At 32.4% G+C, this 21,711-nt stretch overlaps 1 protein-coding gene across 2 annotated transcripts; it reads right to left on the bottom strand.

Annotated features, from left to right (window-relative positions):
- Window positions 1–236: 236 nt before the first annotated feature.
- LOC107439673 (uncharacterized) lies at window positions 237–11,832 on the bottom strand. 2 transcript variants are annotated; one of them, XM_016052345.5, is made up of 4 exons: window positions 11,585–11,832; window positions 9,449–9,695; window positions 4,297–4,665; window positions 237–1,706 (listed from the first exon to the last, which is right to left on the bottom strand). In XM_016052345.5, the coding sequence occupies exons 1-4, from the start codon at window positions 11,629–11,631 to the stop codon at window positions 1,545–1,547; spliced, it is 825 nt and encodes a 274-aa protein (XP_015907831.1). In that variant the 5' UTR covers window positions 11,632–11,832; the 3' UTR covers window positions 237–1,544. The 2 variants fall into 2 exon arrangements, with proteins under 2 accessions (XP_015907831.1, XP_015907832.1); XM_016052346.5 differs by lacking the exon at window positions 11,585–11,832 and adding an exon at window positions 11,255–11,541.
- Between the last annotated feature and the right edge of the window lie 9,879 nt (window positions 11,833–21,711).

Genomic DNA, 21,711 nt, shown 5'->3' on the forward strand with positions numbered 1-21,711 from the left:
ACCTGAATTTGAAAAATTTGTCTTAAAGAATTCATTGCTGAGTTTTCAAAACCGAATGAAAATAAATAGGATTACAGAAACAAATTATAAAAATGAATTTATTTAAACTAGCATATCAGTTATATGAAATATTAATCCAGCATCAAAATTTTTAAGCCTGATTCCCAATTATATTGTTGTTTCATATGAATCGAAAAAGAGTTTAATAAAACTAAAGTTAAAAGAATGAAACTAAATACTTTGACAAAATAATTTTAATAAAGTTTCTGAATATGACATAATACAATGCAATCTTAATATGATGTGTACATTTTTAACAAATTCCAAAGTATGTCTTTAAAAGAACATTAACCTTGAATTGACAATCAACACAACATTTCAAAAATATACAAAGAATGAAACTAGAAGAGCAAAGTATCAAATCAGGAATACATCTTTAATGCATGTAAAATGAATAAAATCTACACAATAGTTTGAACTGTTTATTCTTTTGAATAATGAGTAAACTGACATTTACAAGACAAAAAAACAACTGACATCACAAGAAAATAAAATTGGAAATTTTTAAATCATATTATCTTGTATTATTTTTAGCTTTTAGTAACAAGTTGCTCCTTGCTCCAAAACTAATCAGAATTCAAGTTAGTCAAATTTTCAAAAAAAAAAAAAAATAAATAAATAAACATGGTCAATAGTTATGGAATATACAGAGTTATTGTAATGATGGCCACGAAAATACATTTTTATTATATTTATCAAAAATGACCAGGGTTGCCACTCAAATATGGAGAAAAAAAATTTCCTGTATATATTATACACAATATAAAGAGGAAACACAATTACTGCAGTCGTGTGTGGGCTACATTGGAATAACTATACTAGTTTTAATTGCAGAAATAACTTAAAGAAAAGAAGGAACAGATGAACATGCTTAAATAATGCTATAGTAAATGAAATAGTTTAGTATAGTTGGAATATCATCCTTAAATATCCCACAGATTACGCATTGAGTGGTTATCATTTTTAAGACGAAAATAAGAAACAAAATTCCCCGTATTTTCCCGATTTGTTAAAAAAAAAAATCAAAGTTCCCCGCCCTTTCCCTATTATTTTAGGTGGTTTTAAAATTCCCTGTATTTTCCAGTTTTTCCCTGTGGAGTGGTAACAAAGATAAAGTAAAAAAATTAAGTACATTAGGGGTTACATAATATTTAAAAGAAAAAAGGTAGTAGAAACTTAACGAATTACTTTTAAGGAAAACAGGATGAAAAACATCACAACCTGCTCAACAGAGAGAAAAAACAAAGTATTTCAAAGGCGTTGACTAAAAAATATCTTTCATCAAACTGGGTACGACATTCTTCCTTCAAGCTTTCTTTCCAGATATTCGACATACCACAAAAAAATTTTTTGTTACTTCCTAAATTGTATATAAATTTGCCTACCTAACCTAATAGCTCCTTTTGATTTCAGTTTTGAAAATAATTCCAGAAATGGGCAGCCATCGACACCTTATAAAAACATGTATTCATTTTGAAGACATATTATAATTTTACATAACTTTGATTTGCTTCTGCTTCCTTGACAGCTTCGGGGGTATTACAGCTTCTTATTGGCTCAGAAGCTACTGGAGTTTCAGTAGTATATACTAAAGCATACTGCATGGGCGTCTCATCTGTGTTTGTCTCATGCGTTTGCCTCAATGCCTGAAAAGAAAATTAAGTATGGCAAGTTATTAAAGCAGAACAATATACACTGCTCAAAAAAATTAGGGGAGCCATGTGCTCCTCTAATTTTTTTCAGCAGTGTATATTTAATGTATTTTGGTAGCATTATACACTGCTCAAAAAAATTAGGGGAGCCATGTGCTTCCCTAATAATTTTGAGCAGTGTATATACCCAAGTAGGCGTTAGTGGTTAAGGTGACATACTGCTAATCCATTGGGTTCTGCCCGCGGTGATTCGAATCCCATCCACGTCAGCTTAGAACTTTCACTTTGAACCGTGGTGGCTCAGGGGATAGAACATTCGCCTTCCAATGTGGTGAACCGGGTTCGAATCCCAGCGATGGCTGGTCGATACGAATTCTGCACTCGGCTCGCACCGACCACAATGTTGAAGTAAAATATCCTCAGCGGTAGATGGATCATGGGTTAGAGTCGCTTTGCTATCAGGCTAACCATGGGAAGTTTTCGTCGTTTTCCTCTCCATGTAACGGAAATGTGGGTTAGTTACATCAAAAAGTCCTCCACGAAGGCAAATTTCTCCCAATACTTGATTCAGGAGTTCCCTTGTCTTCCGGATTGCGTTCAAAATTATAAGGCTACGGAGTTGAACTGGGCCAGTTCTCTGAAGCCTACACAGACCGGCCAGCACACAAAAAGTTTACATTCGTATTTATTTAATTTACTTTTTTTCAGGAAAATTTACACACTGATTGTCTTTTAGCTTGCTTTTTAATTGTTTTTCAAGAACTTCAATTTTTTCTGTTACATTGATGATGAGTGAGAATTACTTTGTGAAGTATAGACATAAAATAGCATAAGAGGGTAGTTAAAAAAAATTGAGGGTAAAATTCAGTTACACATTTTGAGAAATTTTAATGGTGGTCAGTGTAAAAAACAATAAATATTTTCAGATAAATTAGGTTATCTAGGTAATCGAAACTGTAATTCCTCTTCACCGTGAGAAAGCACCTATCCTTATTTGTTTCTAGGGTGAACTCTGGAATATATTATATTAAAACTGAAATATACATTTGAAAATAATGCGCATATAAGGGGGGGGGGGTCCAAAAATAAGTTTCTACTACTGAAAGCTGTGGACATAGGTGTCTATGAAAAACAAAAAATATAATTAGATGTTAAAGAGAAGACGTAACTCTATTTTTTCATGTAAATATCAAGTAGAGACATTATAAACAGTCTAATAACTATTCTATTTTTAACTCTCTATTAATGGTTGTAGGTTATTTAAAATATTTTATGTAGTAAAAATTAAATTACCCATAAGACATACAGGGTGTTATGTAATGATCTCCCTTAACCATTTAAGTAATTAACTACTTTGACAAATTTGTAAAAAAATTTTCCTGCGAAGCACATTGTTTACGCTTAAAAACAATTATTTTTTTTCTAGTCGTTTTGTCGGCTCTTATTTTTTTAAACATTTTGCAAACGTACAGTTTCCAAGACGATACACCTTTTAATCTATAACAAGGGTATTCATCAATGAAATTTTAAATATTGGATACTGTGCTGGAACCACATAACACCAAGAGATGATTGTTCACAAACCACCTGGTGAAAAAAATAATAAACACAATCCAAATCGGTGCTTCTGTTCTATAGTTATTAGCAAACATAAATCTAGACAGACTTTTATACATAAAGATAATTTAAAAAAACATTGGGTAGAAAACTATTATGAAAACAATCATTTCAATAATTCCTGATGTTACTTAATAAGGTAAAAGTTATGAGTTCAATTTACCTGGATTCTCTTTTGTGCAATCAAAATCATAATCTCTAAAGTTTCAAGCATGGACTAACACAATTGTTTTAACTGAAGCACAACATTTCACTCAAATACATCGAATTATTCTTCAGTAACCTCTGCTTTTCTGCGTCATTTCCCATTTTATAACAGCATAATTAAAATATTTCATTGTATACTATCATTAAAACAATCATTTAGAGTAATTTCCAGTGCTACAAGGTAAGGTAAAAAAATTATGAGTTAAATGTACCTGGATTCTCTTTTGTATTAGCAAATTCACTATCTCTGAAGTTCCAAAGGATGAACTAAAGCAATTGCTTTAACTGAAGCGCAACATTTCGCCCAAATATATTGAATTCTATTTTTTCAGTAACCCCTGATTTACTGCACTGCTTCCCATTTTATAAAAGCATAACTAAAATATTGCAGATATTGCACAGGAAATTACTCTAAATTACAGTAAACTAGCATTAAAATAATCATTTAGAGAAGTTTTCAGTGTTACGTGATACGCTAAAAAATTATGAGTTAAATTTACATGGATTCTCTTTTGCATTAGCAAATTCCCTATCTCGTAAGTTCCAAAGCATGGACTAACGTAAGTGTTTTAACTGAAGCACAACACTTCACCCAATTACATTTCTTCAGCAACCTCTGCTTTTTCTGTGTTGTTTCCCATTTTATAAAAGCATTGTATTGTAATATAAGCATATTGCATGGTAAACTATCATTAAAACAATCATTTAGAGTAATTTCCAGCGTTACATGATAAGATAAAAAATTATGAGTTAAATTTACCTGGATTCTCTTTTGCACAATCAAATTCATAATCTCTGCTTGAAGTTCCAAAGCATGGACTAACGGCAATTGCTTTAACTGTAGCACAACATTTCGCCCGAATACATCGAATTCTGTTTCATCAGTAACCTCTGATTTTTTACATTTTGTTTCTAATGTAGAATAGTCATGATATCTAATGGGTGAACGATCTCTTTTAATGACTGGTGTCTGTCTCACAAATGTAAGGGTGGGTTTTGTCTTTGGCCTGTTCTCTTCACCAGCAGGTCGCAAATAGTCAACAATCACGGAATTCGTGGCTCTTTGCGCATCCTCTCTTTCCTCTTCCTCATCACTATTTAAGGTTATGACACCATTACGTGCATGATGCTGAAATAAAAATGCATATAATGTAATGTAATGTATATAATATATATTTTAATTAAATGAAGGTAAATATCAGCAGGGTTGCCACTCAAATCTGAAAAAAAAATTCCCTGTGTTTTCCCTGTACATATTATACACAATATATTAAGAGGAAACAACAATTACTGTGCTCTTGTGTGAGTTATATTGGGCTAACTATATTTACTAGCTTTAATTGCTGTAAAAACAGCTGAACACACTTAAATAATACTATAGTAAATTAAATAATTTAGTATGGCTGAAAAATCATGGTTAAATATCCCGCATAGAGTGGTCACCATTTTTTAAAAGACAAAAATAAGAAACAAAATTCTCTGTATTTTCCCAGTTTGTAAAGAAAAAATTAAAATTCCCTGCACTTTCCCTGTTATTTTAAATGATTTTTAAATTCCCTGTATTTTCCAGGTTTTCCCTGTTCTCCCTGTGCTGTGGCAACCCTGATCAGTATTGATTAGCAGAGCCTGACTGAGGCAGGGGCAGTTGCCTTGGGCCTCCACCTCAGAGGAGGCCCCCAAATCGAATAGAAAATTTATTTTACATTTCCTTCTTTAATGAAATTTTTTTAAAACAAAATATCAGAACAGTGTAAAATCCTTCAGTTTTATGTCAGCTTCTTCATTAATCTATCATATGAACACACAAATCCATGGCTTTCTAGGGAGGAATTCAGCTAAATATACGCTATCACCATGGACAAATTTGGCCTATCAAAAGCCTGTATTTTTACGTATCACAAAATGCAATAGGTTTACAAAAATACTTGATTTTGATTGGCTTAATTCAGCCATCGTAATTGCAACATTTTAGCTGAATGGTGCCCTAATGACGGCAAGGATATGAATTTTTTGCAGCTGGATGACAAAGATAACAATAAGAAAACTGCATTCAGTATGATGGACATAGAATTGTCAGAAAATCAATAAAATGGACAGAACAACATTTCATCTGCCATTGGAAGCGGGACTTAATAGCTATTTTAAGTTCAAGTCAATTTTCTAGCTATTTATAAAGAGGTGAAAAATTTAAATACCTTTATAGAGTTTGGTTCTTCATTACTGAAGTAGTGAAGCAGAGGAGGCCCCCCAAAGAAGATTTTGCGCCAGGCCCCAATTAGGCCCTGTTGACTAGTTAAGATTTTAACAAATATTTTTTATTTTATTCTTTTTTAAATTGAAGAGATTATTTTTTTGTTTATCGAAGCAAAATCAGGGTAACATTGTTGCAGAACATTATGGGGTTCTTGCAGAAAGATTTTTAATTTGGAACATTATGGTTTCCCTCTGTGTAGAATTTTTCAAAACATGTTTCCCCAGCAGAATTGTTTTAAAAAATTTGCCTATCGTGCGAACAAGAAGGACAAGAAATTCTACGAATTTCCACTTTGTTTTTAAGATCCCGATAGCTTTCATTTCTAAGCTATTACTAAATGGATATTATTTTCATGATTTTTAAATACCAATATTACAACATGTGAAGTTGAATCTAATATTAAAGCAATCACTTCTTGACATGCTCGATTCGCACTCATATCATCACGAATCCATGCCGTGTTTCAATAGTTAATGCTACAAATTTTCGCACTCTTAAGCAATCTTATTACGACTGTCGAAATTCAAATACCATATTTCATTATTTACTTATAATGTGATGATACCACCATATTTTCGACTTTCGGCAGTTACTGCTTATTATTTCTACATAGTTATGAAATTCTGGTATTTTTCATTCGATATTAAGACATATAAACTTGAATTGCGCATTTAAATAATGACATACTCAATTTATGCTGATAACATTTCAATTTATGCTGATAACATTTCAATTTACGCTGATAATATTGTAATCTATGTTTAGATTTTTTTTTACAGTTGTTGCTATTGGTTTTCCAATGGTTTTTGAACATCCCAATATTCATACAATATGGGAAATTTATTGATTTTCACATAGTTTTAAAAATCCGATATTAGTAAACAAGAGGATAATGTAACACACATTCGAGTATTCTCCTTTAAAAGAGCCTGATTCATGTGATTTTGAAGTCATTTTTTCAAAAACATTTTTTACCTTATGTGATGCAAAAATAACAAAATAAAATATTACCTCCCATAATATTAGAACATAGATTCTTTTATATTCTCATGAAAAAAATTATTACATTTACAATTAATCCCTTAACGATCGGTTAATTTTCAAGAAAACGGTCATAAAAGAGCCTATTTTTTTGGCTTTTGTATTTGTATTGATTAGTGCTGCAACTAGTTTAAAATAAACTAACTATCTACATTAACTTAAAAATATCCTGTTACTGCCATCAGGTGTGTAAAATGAGAAATAAAATGTTTTCCAGGCAAAAGAAATGAATTAGTTTTATTCTTATTGGTGTGTTACTATAGTCATCACGGGAGCGATAAATAGCGGGCGAAAACTCACCCCGTCATTTTCATGGGAGCGAGAAGGAAGGGGTTAAAAAAGAAAATTATACATAGTTTTATTCTACATGTGTATGCATTTTTTATAAACACAAAGCTTTTCGGTCACTATTAATTAGTACCACATATATTTATTACTATTAAAAATTTTTTGCGGAAAGATGGGTGTTTGTTACAATAAACCAGAAAAATAATCCTGCCACAAGGGAAGGGTATACTGGTTAAGGGATACCCGAAGCATGATATACCAAAGTTATGGTAAAATACTATTTATGGTAAAAGGAAATTTCTAATACAATCTGTTTCCCAAACACTTAAAAGCACAATGCCCAATTAATAGATTTAGATTTATCATGCTGGAATTCATTTTCGTATAATATACATTAACGGTGTTAGAGAAAAATTGTTCTTACCGTTTACTACAAAAATAAAAATTCCCTTTTTGCTATCAATGCAAATGCAATCTAAAATTATATTCACATAATTTAAAACCACACATCGAGATTTCTATTTTACGCATATTAAAGTCGCACATTATGTTTTGTATTTTACCGATTTTATATCAAATAGCGCACTTTGTAATCATGTGATTTTAAAGCCACTATTAAGATTCATATTCAAGTTAATTAAAAATCGGAATTCATATTCACACGACTTTAAAATCAAATACAGAAATTTGTTTTAATGCAATTTTCGGACATAGAGATTCGTATTCACGCGATTTTAAAATTAAATTTTGAGATTCCTATTCAAGTGATTTAAAATTCACACATCAAGATTCAGATTCACACAATTTAAATATATAAAGTACTCTCATTGATATTTTTATTAAAATGTTGATTACATTCTGCGGATAAATGCTTCCTACATACACTTTTTTTCTAGCTCAAGTTTCGGGTATTTTTTCAATTATTTAAAAAGTGTATTTGTACTTTTCTATTTTCAGTTTTTTACCCAACTCATCCATGTGATATGAATCAATGTACCTCTGTACAAAGAAATTTTTTTTAAATAATCATTTAATTTCTAACAGATTTTACCAAATTGAGGTGGTGACGAAAGAGTTCGAACTAGTTAGTTACAAGAGTTAATCAATATCAATAGAAAGTTTTCCATTTTACCAAACTCTGCTTGAATTATTGATTAAACACGGGAAACAAAACAATTTTATAAAAACTTTAACAACCATGACGAAGTAGAAATTAAAAAAATTTAGTCACACTACTCAAGTATACATTTTGAAAAATACATTCATATACATCCATTCATGGAAAATACATTCATATACACATTCGTTCACAGATCGTAATTTTGACATGCACCACAGAACGGTCAATCACCAATTCAGTACCCTTAGACAGTGTTTTCACTACAGCGCGAGAATCTCGCATATTTTTTCCTTTTCTCGCATTAAAAAATTATTACCGCGAGAAATTCGTGCATTCTATAAACCAATTTCAAAATTCGCGAATTTCTCGCATTTTGAAAAACATTTCTCATTGCGCCATTTAGAATAAAATCCGTTTCACTTTTCTTCCTGGATCTTTCATTATTTTCAACATCTGCCCCATCCCTATTTACCAGTATTGTTCAGAAATTTTAAGAACATCAGAACACCATCCCCCATAACCTCTTTCAGAACGCATTTCTCGGCAACCACGTGTTTACCATAAGGTTTTTTCATGTAAGACGTTCAAATTTTTTGAGCATTAATGTAAGATGGACAAATACCTTGTACAGGCAATATCTTCTACTCCGAAACGGACAAATAAAAATTTAAGAAATGTGGGTAGAAACAATCAAAACGAAACAAATATGTATTTGAGCAACCTAATGAGAATAGCTGATGAAAAAGTAGATATAGAACATTTTCCATATGATGATGCAGCAAAAATATTCAATGCTTTAAAAATTAGAAGATGTTAAAAATGTATTATAATTAAAGAAATGATTTTTTCTTCAAGTCTCTTTGTGTTTTTTTTTTTTACTTTTTAGAAATCTCACCCTGTTTTTGAGAAAGGGTGAGAAATTCTTACCCATTTTTTTCTCTGCAATGAAAACACTGCTTAGAGGTATTGATTTGTTATGGGAACACGGACGACTTTGTTGACAGATTTAACATGCACCAGTCACCATTTACTACACGGGGAGTCTTCGACTGGCTGGATTGGAACAACTGTTCTCATCAATGTTAGTCCAGCGCCCTGTCAACCAGGCTAACTCGGCCATTTTATGTCAACTTAAAGTTCAATATTAATGAGCATTTAAGTCTACTATTACTATTGATAAAGAAAATAATTTTAAAAAAAACAATCTACCACATTTGCAGGCATAGCCACTTCAGGATGTTTCTTTTTGAAATGTTTTCTCAGGTTGGTAACAGAAGATTTGTAAGATAATTTGTGGTCACAGATAGTGCAGCGTGCAAATGCTTCATCAATAATTTCACAATATTTCCAAACACTGGACGTCTTTTTACGTGACTTCTCTTTACCACCATCTCCCATTCTAGGTGTTGAATTCCAATCCCCAGGTTGTGGATTCCAGTCGGGATCACATTCAGATCTGAAATTTTATAAGAAATAAGACATTTACGAATGTATAAACGAAGTATAATCGCAAACAGAATAATCGCAAAGTCTCGGCAACTTCAGGACAGCAGCCTGTGAGAGACTAAAAAAAACAAACATCACAGCAACCGAATCGAAATGTATAACTCGCAACCACCCCTGGGAAAACTGTTGTTATTAAAAAATTTGCAAGTTCAAAACCTATTTGGCACCTTGGCGATTGTAGTTGGCACAACAGATCACGATACAGAAATATCCCCATATTACCTTTGATCCAGAAGATTACACCTGTGTAAATTTTTCTGAACAAACCTTGTATTTTTTATTCGATTACAGTGATATCCCTTAGATATGTCGCATAACTAATTAGAATTATATTAGGTGCAGACAATGCAAGCAACAAGATTATGCAAGCATATAAAAACCATTATATTAGCACCCTCATTGCTAGATCATGCGACAAACACAAAACTCTTTACCACAGTTAGTGTTGATAAAGCAGATTAGTGGTAGCATACAATCATCTGAATATTTTTCCAGAAAATATGTGTCTCATGACAAAAACACATTGATTTATTAAAATAAACTTATTGTAAAATTGTTAAAATTTGCCTTAGACTAAGATTATTGAAATTTGGCTAATATTTTTAATATTTGGCTAATTTACTGAATGAATTGAAAATTTTGAATTAATAAATAAATATTTGAAGTGCATAATAACAAAAAAGCATTTCAGAAATCAGTTATTGTAGGCAGGTGGTAAACTTACTTTATTACAGCACTAAAATTAAAATAAACAATAGTTAATCACCATGGAAATAAATGGTTAAAACTCTTAATAAATATTACTTCACAAAAAAAAGGAAATATTGATAAATTATTAGCATACAAGTGAAACACTTAAAATTCAAAAATTTCTACTTTTGGTTCTTTCTGTCTAAAGTGCTAAAATTTGTTGCTTATTTGTAAATGCTGTAATTATTATGCAAATTTGTAATTATTTTATATTTATGATGTTTTATTAAATGTGTTTCCAGTGGTAGCAAAATGTATACTCCATTAATTCACTTTGAATTTATAAAAATTTTAAGCAACAAATATTAAATAGCCAACAGGGAAAAAATCTTTCTAGCAATTTATTAAGTAAACAGTAACAAAAACAACTATAATTCACATTTATAAATTTTTTTCTGGAATCCTTTTTTTAAAAAAAGGCTCATTATTAATAGAAGAAAATTTTTTAGTGGTAATTGTTACAAATTAAAATCCTAATTAAATTTTCAAGAATCTCAACTTGGTTTTTGACAAGGAAAATATTTAATGCAAATAATTAAATTTTTGCGTAGCTTTAAGAGCAATGTTTTTAATGATAACACACGACATACCTCCTTAAATTTACAAGATGTACAACACAAATAAATGCATTTGTCATAAACGAAGTATAAAATAACGTCAAGAAATATTTTTAGTACACAGCATAAAATAAATATCAACAAATAGTTTTAAATAAAATACCATATCCATAAGAAGAAAAAAAACTCCATGTTCACTTACATTCAAAACGCATTTTCGAATTCATAAGAATTACAACTGGAACCGAAAATGATTAAATTTGCTTTTAAAACGAATATACTATTTGAACTTCACGTTTTAACTAATGTTTTAGATTTACAATTTTTAATGTCAAACGTATCTCAGCTAGTAAATAGGATAATATGTCATCAGTTTTTTACAAATAAAATTAATAGAATTTAACTCTGAACAAGTATTATTTTAAAAACACTACTTTTATTTGTACACGTGATTTATTTTTCAATATCAGGTTCTTTAGTAACTGGTAAACGGTATGGTATTATAACATTAATGACTATTATAGCAAAATACCTGTTCCTTCTATTTCCTTCGTCGATATCGTCCTCTTGGTTATTCATGCATAAAAAGAATATGTTATATAAGAACAGATACAATTTTCCGTTCCAGGTTTATCTAAATAAATGATGCAAATAAGAAACTTTTATTAATTTTGTAGAGTATACATGAGCTATAATCACTCAATTACGTCATATTTTCGAATCAAAAATGGCTTCTAAGTTTGAAAAAAATAGAAACACAATTTTCAAAATATCAGCTAGAGGGCGCTGTTTTACAATAGCAGAAGGTAGATATCACATTTTAAGTCAACAGATACGTAGAGTGATACGTATTTAGAAAACTGTACCAGTGATAAGAGATGGTAGTTCCTGTTATTTCTAATTAGTTATATTTCTAAAACATCTTATGTTATTTATTACTTTACTCAGTTCAGTAAAAAAAAAACTCTTATTGATTTGCTTTTATATACAAAAATTCAAACAATACTTTTTATTTTTAGAAAAAAGTGATTTTTCGAAAATGGTTATAGTAATGTGCGCTGTTATGGATGTTTCTAAAAGATGTTTCTTAAAATGAAGTAAAATGTGGTCATTTTTGGTCAAATGTGGTCAATTTAAAATTATTAAATTTTTTTTAATTAAAAATTTTCTGAAGAAACCTATCTAAAGTAGTACAAAGTTCAGAAAATTGATCTATCATTGTTTTTAAAGTGAAATTAAGTATTTTAATCTCTTACTTATCACAGAATAATTTTGAATTAATTTTTTTAAAAAATTGTCTAAATAATCAACGCTGCTGATAGTTGCATAAACGCTACGTTTGTTTACTTACAATGTGACAGATACCATTTGTTTTCCTAATGGGTAGGACTTTTTAGCAAATCTTACTGCTGATTTCAAATCTGATATCGATTTGCTTCTCCAAGCTACAGTTTTTCTGCAATTAAATAAAATTGTTCTAACCATGATTTTTTTAAATTTCATTCGAGCGATTACCAGTGCCTGACTTATCATAGGTCCCGAGAGGCCCAAGCCTAAATGCTACAAGTATTTATTTTTTATTGTCTGTGTTTTTCCTAACAAGGTGTTTCGAAACCAAGAAAAAAAAAACAGTTAAAGTGCCTTACTCTTTAATTACTAATTAATTACACACTAATTACTAATTTTAAACTGTATCTATAATTTGTAAACTGTATTATCTGCGTTTTAGAACGAATTAGATCAAAAGTCATTCAAAGTGTTTACTTTTTTTTATTTTGCGCACTGTACTGCTAATTTTTTTATATTAATAGTATTGCTCATATATAGACAATTTTCGAGTCAGGGTTTTAAAGCGATTCAAATGATGGTAATAAATATGGTAATCATGTATCGCTGGAAACCTTTGATAACAGACTTTCGACACATTAGCAGTAATGGTACCATATTTTTAAGGGGAATTTTTAGTTAAAATTTATCAGGGTTCCCATTCAATTTCGGAAGAAAAAAAATCCCCTTACATTTCCAGGTATATCAGGTAAATTTCAATGAAAATTCAGACCTTATTTTCTCTATACCATATAGTTTTTCATCAGAAAATTTTGATTTTTTTTTTTGTTTGCAATACCAAATATTAGATTTCGTGAAAGAAAAAGAAAAAATCAGCAAATGAGGATGGGAACATGTCAGTTTCAATAAAATGTAAAATTTTTGCAACAAATAATTGTAATAGGTGCTAAAATTATTTAACTTGAATCTCAATAACTGACTACTGTTACTGATAATTCAAGACTGTTTTTTTTTTCAGGTATGATATATTAATTTTACAGGTTTTTGTAAAAAATTGAAATTTCCCTGGCTATTCTCTGATTTTTGGAGTTAAAATGAAATTTCCTGACAATTCCTGGTTTTTCCTGTTCTCCCTGACCCGGTTATCTGTGTTCACGTCTATATCTGAGTGTACAGTACGGTTAGTACTTTACGGATCACTCCCTTCGGTGCTGCACAAATCAGACTCTTAATTTGTTTTGATAGTTTCCTAACGATAGGGAATAACGAGAACGATAGGGAATTAAAAACCTTAAATTGCAATTTTTTGACAAAAATTAATATTAAGCAGTAATTGAAATTTGGGTGTCCTGGGCAAATGCTGCTTTTGCCCATGCGGAATCAGCTGCTGACCTTAACGACATTGGATTCCAATCGACTCGTATTAATCAAACAAGACTCATCCACTCAGCATGGACAGCAAGATGCCTTAACAGGAAGTTGACCAGCTTCCTCAAGAAACTAAAAAACTGGTAGTAAAATTTATACACGAATATTTGATAACTAACAGCTTTATTTTTTCCAAATAAATATTTTTATAACAGAGATCCCTCCTAGGGATTCTCTAACAGAAATAAATTTTTTAAAAAGTTAAGGCGGAAAGTGTTCGAATGTCCTTTTTGAAATTTTGTTATCAGTTTTTTAATTTTATTACCCCGTCGTTGAACAGCTGACCCAATTTTCGGGTTTGCGACTACTTATGTTCAACTCCGTAGCCTTGTAATTTTGAACCCAATCCAGAAGACAATAGGACTCCTGTATCAAGTATTGAGAGAAATTTGCCTTCGTGGAGGACTTTTTGATGGAGCTAACCTGCATTTGCGTTACATGGAGAGGAAGTCCTCGAAAACCTCCCACGGTTAGCCTGACGGCAAAGGAACTGGGACCCGTGATCTGTCTACCACTGAAGATATTTCACGACAACACTGTGGTCGGTGCAAGTTTTTTAGTTTCTTGAGAACTTACTTATCAGCATTTACTTCAGAAAGAGTAATATATGATGGTAGTGATTATGATTTGTTAATCTGTCAATCGTATTCTAGAAAACTTTATACAATAGGACACTCGAATCACACTGACTTCGAAGTAATTTATAAAATGGAGAACTTTAACTTAAGCGGAGGAATTTTTTTTGTTTTTTTGTTAATAGTATACTCTAAATGTGCAGCAACTTTCATAGCTTAAACTACGCAAAATACTTCAAACAAATTACTTATTGGCATATCCTTAAAAGGATGCTATACCAAGTGAGAAACTTTTCGTCGCGAATTCTCTTTCATCTCCATAACTAATTTAAAGAGTAAAAAAGTGAGTTAAGACAAACCTAGAGTAAGCCATGAAGTTTCAAATACCGTAAAGAACTTTTTAAAATATCAAAATGAAAATAAATTATGAGAATATAACTTAGGATTACGCAATGTAGAAGTTCTCTTTCAATAATTTGTTTGCATTTTAATATTTCGATTTTTTTCCCTTCAGAAATTGATATTTCATTGCACACTCTAGGTTTGTTTGAACTTTTCTTTCTTTTGAATTTTAAATTAGTAATGAAGGTACAAAATTTACAACGAAAAGTTTCCCCCATGGTATTGCGTCTTCTTAAACTTTATTGAGAATGTTTAAGCTTAAGATATTAAACATCCCTGGATGAGAACATTAACACTCCTGAAGAAATTTAATGTCTCACAGTAACAAATTTTGTATTTTGTGCTGTTAGTGGTTCGAATACATTTTACATTCCAACTAACTTGATCCTCTAATGATAATATTACGCTGAACGAAACACACACACACATATATATAAATATATAAGTTCAAAATGAAGAATAAAACAAAGAAAAATTATAGACATATGAAAGAAAAAAGGGGGGGGGGGGTAATAAGTAAAAAATAACAAACAACAGTTTATATAATATATTTAAAAAAAAAAAAGGATGAGATTTTATTTAAAAAACCGAAAAAATAAAACCGGGAAAAAAAGATATAGTCAAATATTTTTTTAAATAAGTTAAATATTTTACTTTCAGTTTTTAAACACTTTTTTTTTTAATTGATGTAGTAAATGTGCCGTTCCAAAAACTCTGATTTATTGTAACAAATCAAAGAATTACTTTTGTTAATTCCTATGTAATCATGTTTAACATTCATGGAAGGAAACAAGTTTATTTCGTTTATAATTACTTAACTTAAAAAAAATATATATATTATCCAACTACGTGTCTTCTAAATGCTAAAGAAATATTGCTTAAAATTTTAACATTTTGTGTAGAAATATTTCTTTATCTTTTTTATCCCATTTTTCAAGAGGAGGTTGAACTGTATGTATCTTCTGGCCTTCAAACATTTTGCGGAGGAGAGCGCCTGTTTAAATTGGAACGTTGTATCACGGCTTCAGTATCAACAAGGTTTTAAAAAATCTTTTATTAATAATGCTAAAAATAGAATAAATGACAATAAAATATATTTTGAAACTGTGTTAGAGTTTCTTAGTGCTCTTTTGTTTTTAATTTACAAGGGGTCCCAGGGTGCCTACACTTTCAGGGGGCCTACCACAGTAACTGCGGCCTTGAGGGGAGGGGCGATTTTATAACCGTCGTTAAACAGCCAACCCAATTTTGAGTTTACGACTGCTAATGTTCAACTCCGTAGCCTTGTAATTTTGAACCCAATTCAGAAGACAAGGGAACTTCTGGATCAAGGGAGAAATTTCCTGGAGGAGTTTTTGATGGAACTTTGCGTAACATGGAGAGGAAAATCGTAAAACCTCCCACGATTAGCCTGCGTCAAGGGGACTCTAACCCACGAGCAATCAGTACCAATCAGGATATTTTACGTCAGCACTGTGGTCAGTGCGAGCCGGTTGCGAAATTCGTATCAATTAGCCGTTGCTTTGATTCGCACCCGGTTCATCCCCTGTGCCACCACGGCTCCTTGGGGGCGATTTCAATTTTAGGTCTATGGGCCAGTCCGACCATTGTATGGAGGTATCAAACGATATGTCTATTACTAGTGCTGTTGTTTAAACTGGAGCAAGACAGATAGTATCTCAGCTGTTTCATTCACGTTGCTTCAAAGTTCCACCAATGAAATACCTCTCCAGAAACAAAACAACATGATGCAATTCCGTTATTGAGTGTCTGGCTAGTTACATAAATCAAAACAAACAAAATCAAACTTTGAATCACCTACAGATAACGATGTCCTAAATGAAGTCAATTAAAACTGCGATTGTTTCTAAATCTCTCCCACAATCTGAATACAATATCAGAGAGAGAGAGTAGATCGGACAACCACTTAATTATTAAGACAACAATAACAGTTTTTTAAAAGATGTGGCTTGGCTGGCTTCTGAATAGTTGGTGGTGAAGCGAGACGAAGGCCACACAGGCAACGGCTTGGCGGCCTTCGGCCTGAGTTTGTTCACTCGTTCAGTCAAACAAAGAATCGCATGACGTAGCTTTCCCGCCAAATACCTGGATTTTTCCAAGGTCGATGTTCTATCCAGGGTCTAGGCCTTACGGTCTCGCTTCGCTGAGGACCAGTTTTTGATTCACCAGCCGTCCTACACTGAAATATAATATAAATAAATAAAAGAAAACTGTGTGAAGCCGCTGTCCGATTAAAAAGACCAACTACGCAGTGTTGATGCAAAGACCTTGAGGAATTGTTGCAAACGAAAGAACCATTTAATTTCATTGATGGAGATCTAGATCAGTGGATCCAAGATAATTCTGCTTTTTTTTAAAATCTCAACTGAACAGAAACTTTTCTTTAAAAAAAAAGTATTATTCGATTATTCGTTCGTAGAGTATGTGCGCTAACAGTGGAAATGTAGTTTTTTTTACACGGCAACCTAAATTCATATTTCGAATAAAGTTGCCGCGGTTTACGACCGACTACCTCACCAAAAAATATATATATTTGAACTTTTCATTTCTATATAATTTGGTTAGACCAGGGAGCAAAATTTCCAATCACCAGCTCTGAAGGGCCGGGATAGCCTGGTCGGTAGGGCGTTGGGCCCATGTCTAAGAGGTCGTGGATTCGATCATCGCCGGCCGAAGGCTCCCAGTGTAGTAAATGGTGACTGATGCACATTAAATCTATCGGGTCTCAAAGTCCTCCATGTTCCCATAACAAGTCAAAATCTCTGGGGGTACTGATCCAGGAGTTTCCTTGTCTTCTAGATTGGTTCAAAATTACAAGGCTACGGAGTTGAACATTAGTAGTCGTAAACCCATGAAATTGGGTCGGCTGTTCAACGACGGTTACAAAATAAAATAAAATCACCAGCGTATAGAGCGTTCGCCTTCCAATGAGGTGAACCGGGTTCGAATCCCAGCGATGGCTGGTAGATACAAATCCGCATCTGGCTTGCTCCAACCGCAGTGCTGACGTGAAATATCCTCAGTGGTAGGCAGATCATGGGTTAGAGTCCCTTTGCTGTCAGACTAACCATGGGAGGTTTTCGTGGTTTTCCTCTCCATGTTACGCAAATATCCATCAAAAAATCCTCCACGAAGGCAAATTTCTCCCAATACTTGATTCAGGAGTTCCCTTGTCTTCTGGATTGGGTTCGAAATTACAGGACTACGGAGTTGAACATTGGTAGTCGGCTCTTCAACGACGGTTATAAAATCACCAGCTCTGAGCCGTTAGTGGTTCCCAATGAAGTAACCTATGTTCGAATTATGCACCTAGCTTGCGCCGACCTCAGTGCTGTTTGTAAAATGTTCTCATATCACAAATCATGGGTTAGAATTCTCTTGTGGTCTGGCTAACCATGGTAAGTTTTCATGATTTTCCTCTCCATGTAACTCAATGTATGTTAGTTTCATCACGTTAGTGCTCCACGAAAGCAATTTTCTCCCTATAATTGATCCAGTAGTTTCCTAGGATTTTGTTCAAAATTACAAGGATACGCAGTTGAACATCGGTAGGTGTAAACTCAAAAATTGGGTCGGCTGTAACAACATGACAATAACATAATGTTGCTTCGGGTTTATCCTTTTATTTCTGTTTTGTTAACTTGTTTCTAACAAGTTAACAAAAATTAGCCCCAAAACTATTCCTATTTCTTTTCCTCAAAGACGATAAAACAACAACCACATTTTTCATACTTTCTCCCGTTCATTTCTCATTTATTATCCCCCAACTGCAAAATGACTCTTGATTTGAATTTGCATTTTATAAAATAATTCAATTTATGGCAAATTTGCATTTTGATTTGAAGTTTTCTATGAGAAAAAAACAATCGTAAAAGATAGTTAAGATTTGCGTTTGGCTAAGAATTTTGAAACTTGGCTGACAATCTTGATATTTGGCTAATTTGAAGTCCCTACCTCAGGCTCTATGTGTACAAATATGAAGGATAAAAAGTATAGGAACATTCCTGATGTCTTAATTTTCTGATATTTTTTGTATTTTTAAAACTCCCCCAATAAATATTTTTCATGATTTGTTCTATGTTTCCAATTATGCACTAAGAATGAATACTGAAATACGTCTAATGGAACTGATTTGTTTCATATGCCGCAAATTGAACACCAGTATGTCTTAATAATTGAGCCTAAGATTATTATTAAATGCTAGTTGAATACTCGCTCTTCGTATGGAGTGAAAGTAAAAAATTCATAATCTTTAAATCAGTATTGAGCAAAATTACAAATGATGTCCAAATATACCAACCTCTATAACCAAGTATACCAACCTCAAATGTACCAAAGACATATACTAACGCTAATATAACAACACTAAGAGAGCTAACATATAACAACACTATGAGAGCTAAATTAGTTTCTTTTTTTTTCTTTTCTTTTCAATTATATTATTATTTTTTGCCCTTTCTGATGGCTTTATGTTATTACATAAATTAAGCAAAGCACGTTTATAGCATCTATGCTTTTCCTGAATGAGTTCGTGCCATTTCTCCCTTTCTAACTTTCCGTTAAATAATTTTTTTTTATTTCAATAGAAGCAATTATCAAAGTTAATTTTGCATCACTTGCGTCATTACTAGCTCTAATTCTCCACAATAATAGACAATAATAATACTATTTCTCCATCAATTTTGCTTTTTCACATGTAACATATTTTTTACTTTATTTATCGTTGATTTCAATTATTTAATTTCATAGAAACACGTTTTAAATGCATTACTTATTAACAAACCAAATACGTGGCTTCAGATAACTTTAAAAATACTAATTTGGTGACATAGTGCACAGATGATTAATAGATGGCGCCATCTAGAGGATGGCTTTGGATATAGTTGAGAAAACGTTATATGAATGAAATTAGGATCAATCAATGGAAAACTGTGACAGCGGATAATTTCCGATGGAAGAAACTTTTGAAGACTGCCTTTACCAGCAACAAGCTGTAAGGCTACAGAAGAAGAAGAAGTCCACCTATACTTACTCTTAAGTTTATCTGATGGAACGAATAAAATATAATTAAATATCAAAGAACCTGTAATAAACATTTTATTATTAATAGGAGCTATAAGCTAGCAGACATCAATGATGTTATCTTTCAAAATATTTGTAACGTCTGTCATAATTAGAATCATCAATTTTATTTTATTTTATAAACGGCGTTGAACAGTCATCCCAATTATGCGTTTACGACTATCAATGTTCATCTCCCTGACATTGTAATTTTGAGCCCAGTCTAGAAGACAAGGGAACTCCGCGATCAAGCATCGAGACGAACTTGCCTTGGGAGAAATATGCTTTCGTGGTGGACTATTATGATGAAACTGACCCGTATTTGCGTTAAATAGAGAGGAAAACCTCCCAAGCTTAGGCTGACGGCAAGGAGACTCTAACTCATGATCCGTCAGACACTGAGGATATTACACGTCAGCGCTGTGGTCGGTGCTAGTCGTGTGTGGAATTCGTTTCCGCTAGACATCACTCGGAATCGAACCCGAATCATATTATTATTTGTTAACATAATCCTTTCAGCTTATTTTTTAATAAAATTATTTGTTTTCGATGTCGAAAAATTCGTTTGCAATTGGTGGCAGTTGTTCTGCTTTCAGATGCACTATGCGTCGAAGCACTATAATTTGTTATCCGAAATTAAGATGTTTTAATTCCCTAAAGACCCATCACGCCGAATTCAATGAGTTAATGCATTAAAGAGAAAAGACAGAGAAAAAAAGGGAATAGTCACGTTCTGCTATGACGTCAGAGGAAGACAGCAAGACTTCCTGTAGGATTTTTTTGATTTTTTTAATGATAGATGGTGAAGAGTAAAGTTTAAGGTAATGGTTAGTTGGCACGGAAACAATGGCAAGCCATGAAAAAATTCCATTTTACAAAAGTCTCTCCCGAACGATATAATTAAAATGTTTTGACGATTTTTAGGATCGGAGCGGGGGCTAAAATGACACCTATCCACCCCCATCCGAATTTCAGGACACAAGCGCAACCGGTGCTGAAGTAACAACAGAGACACACAGACATGTATGCAAACTCTTTATTATATATTATAATTGATTAGCTGAATGCCCGTTCTCCGTACGGGGTGGAAGAAAGTAAACAATCAATAAATCAATACTCAACAACACTATGAAAACATGCACAAAACTGAAAGATAGATACCAACACAATTAATAAAGCTAAAATGATTAAATTTATTGTTTGTTTATTATTATTTTGCGGATGACTTTACATTATTAGATTAAACAAAACAGGTTTATGATAGTTCATACCATGTAAATAACGATTACCTGCATTCTGCATTCAATATCATTTGGCACGATATTGTCGGTAGAGACGAACTCGTGAGAATCAAAATTTTCCACAATCAAGCGATTTTACTCTGGTACTTAACCCTTTCGAAGGCCCGTGAAGAACCTTTCTCCACAGCATGTACATTAAAAATGCACAGTTTTGATAGGTACTAAATATACTAATTGTACCTATATCAGTATATTTGCTATCACTGACATTAAACTGTGCTACCGTAAAGTGCTCAACTTCGCGCGCAGGTCGTCGGGCTACAGAAGCGGGGGTGCCATCCCCTCCGCAGAAGATCAAAATTGTGATGGCATGTCTTCGGATCATCTTCCGTGATGTTTCCCAGACCGTCGCCAATAGCCCATTTTGCAGCTCTAGTGCGACGTAAATTAACAACAACAACACTGACAACTGCACTAATTTCTAAAAGATAGTTTAATGCTTGGAGAATTTCACAATAGGAAAGTAAAATGTCGAGTTTTAAAATGTCTCTCCCGAGCATTCTAATAGAAATTTTTGAGCCATTTTTAAAATTGAGTTCTGAAATCGATCCTTTCATCTGCTGTCCAAATTTCAGGACCCTAGC

Source organism: Parasteatoda tepidariorum, chromosome 7 (genome assembly GCF_982258835.1).
Source record: "Parasteatoda tepidariorum strain Cologne lab strain chromosome 7, Ptep-v5.0, whole genome shotgun sequence".
NCBI lineage: Eukaryota > Metazoa > Arthropoda > Arachnida > Araneae > Theridiidae > Parasteatoda > Parasteatoda tepidariorum.

Excerpts from the sequence above, each read along its gene's own strand:
- LOC107439673 (XM_016052345.5), bottom strand. The coding sequence starts at position 11,631 with ATGAATAACCAAGAGGACGATATCGACGAAGGAAATAGAAGGAACAG. Across the intron at positions 4,666-9,448 it reads TGGCTATGCCTGCAAATGTG|CATCATGCACGTAATGGTGT; the intron begins GTAGATTGTTTT and ends TTTTTATTTCAG. Across the intron at positions 1,707-4,296 it reads TTGTGCAAAAGAGAATCCAG|GCATTGAGGCAAACGCATGA; the intron begins GTAAATTTAACT and ends TTTTCTTTTCAG.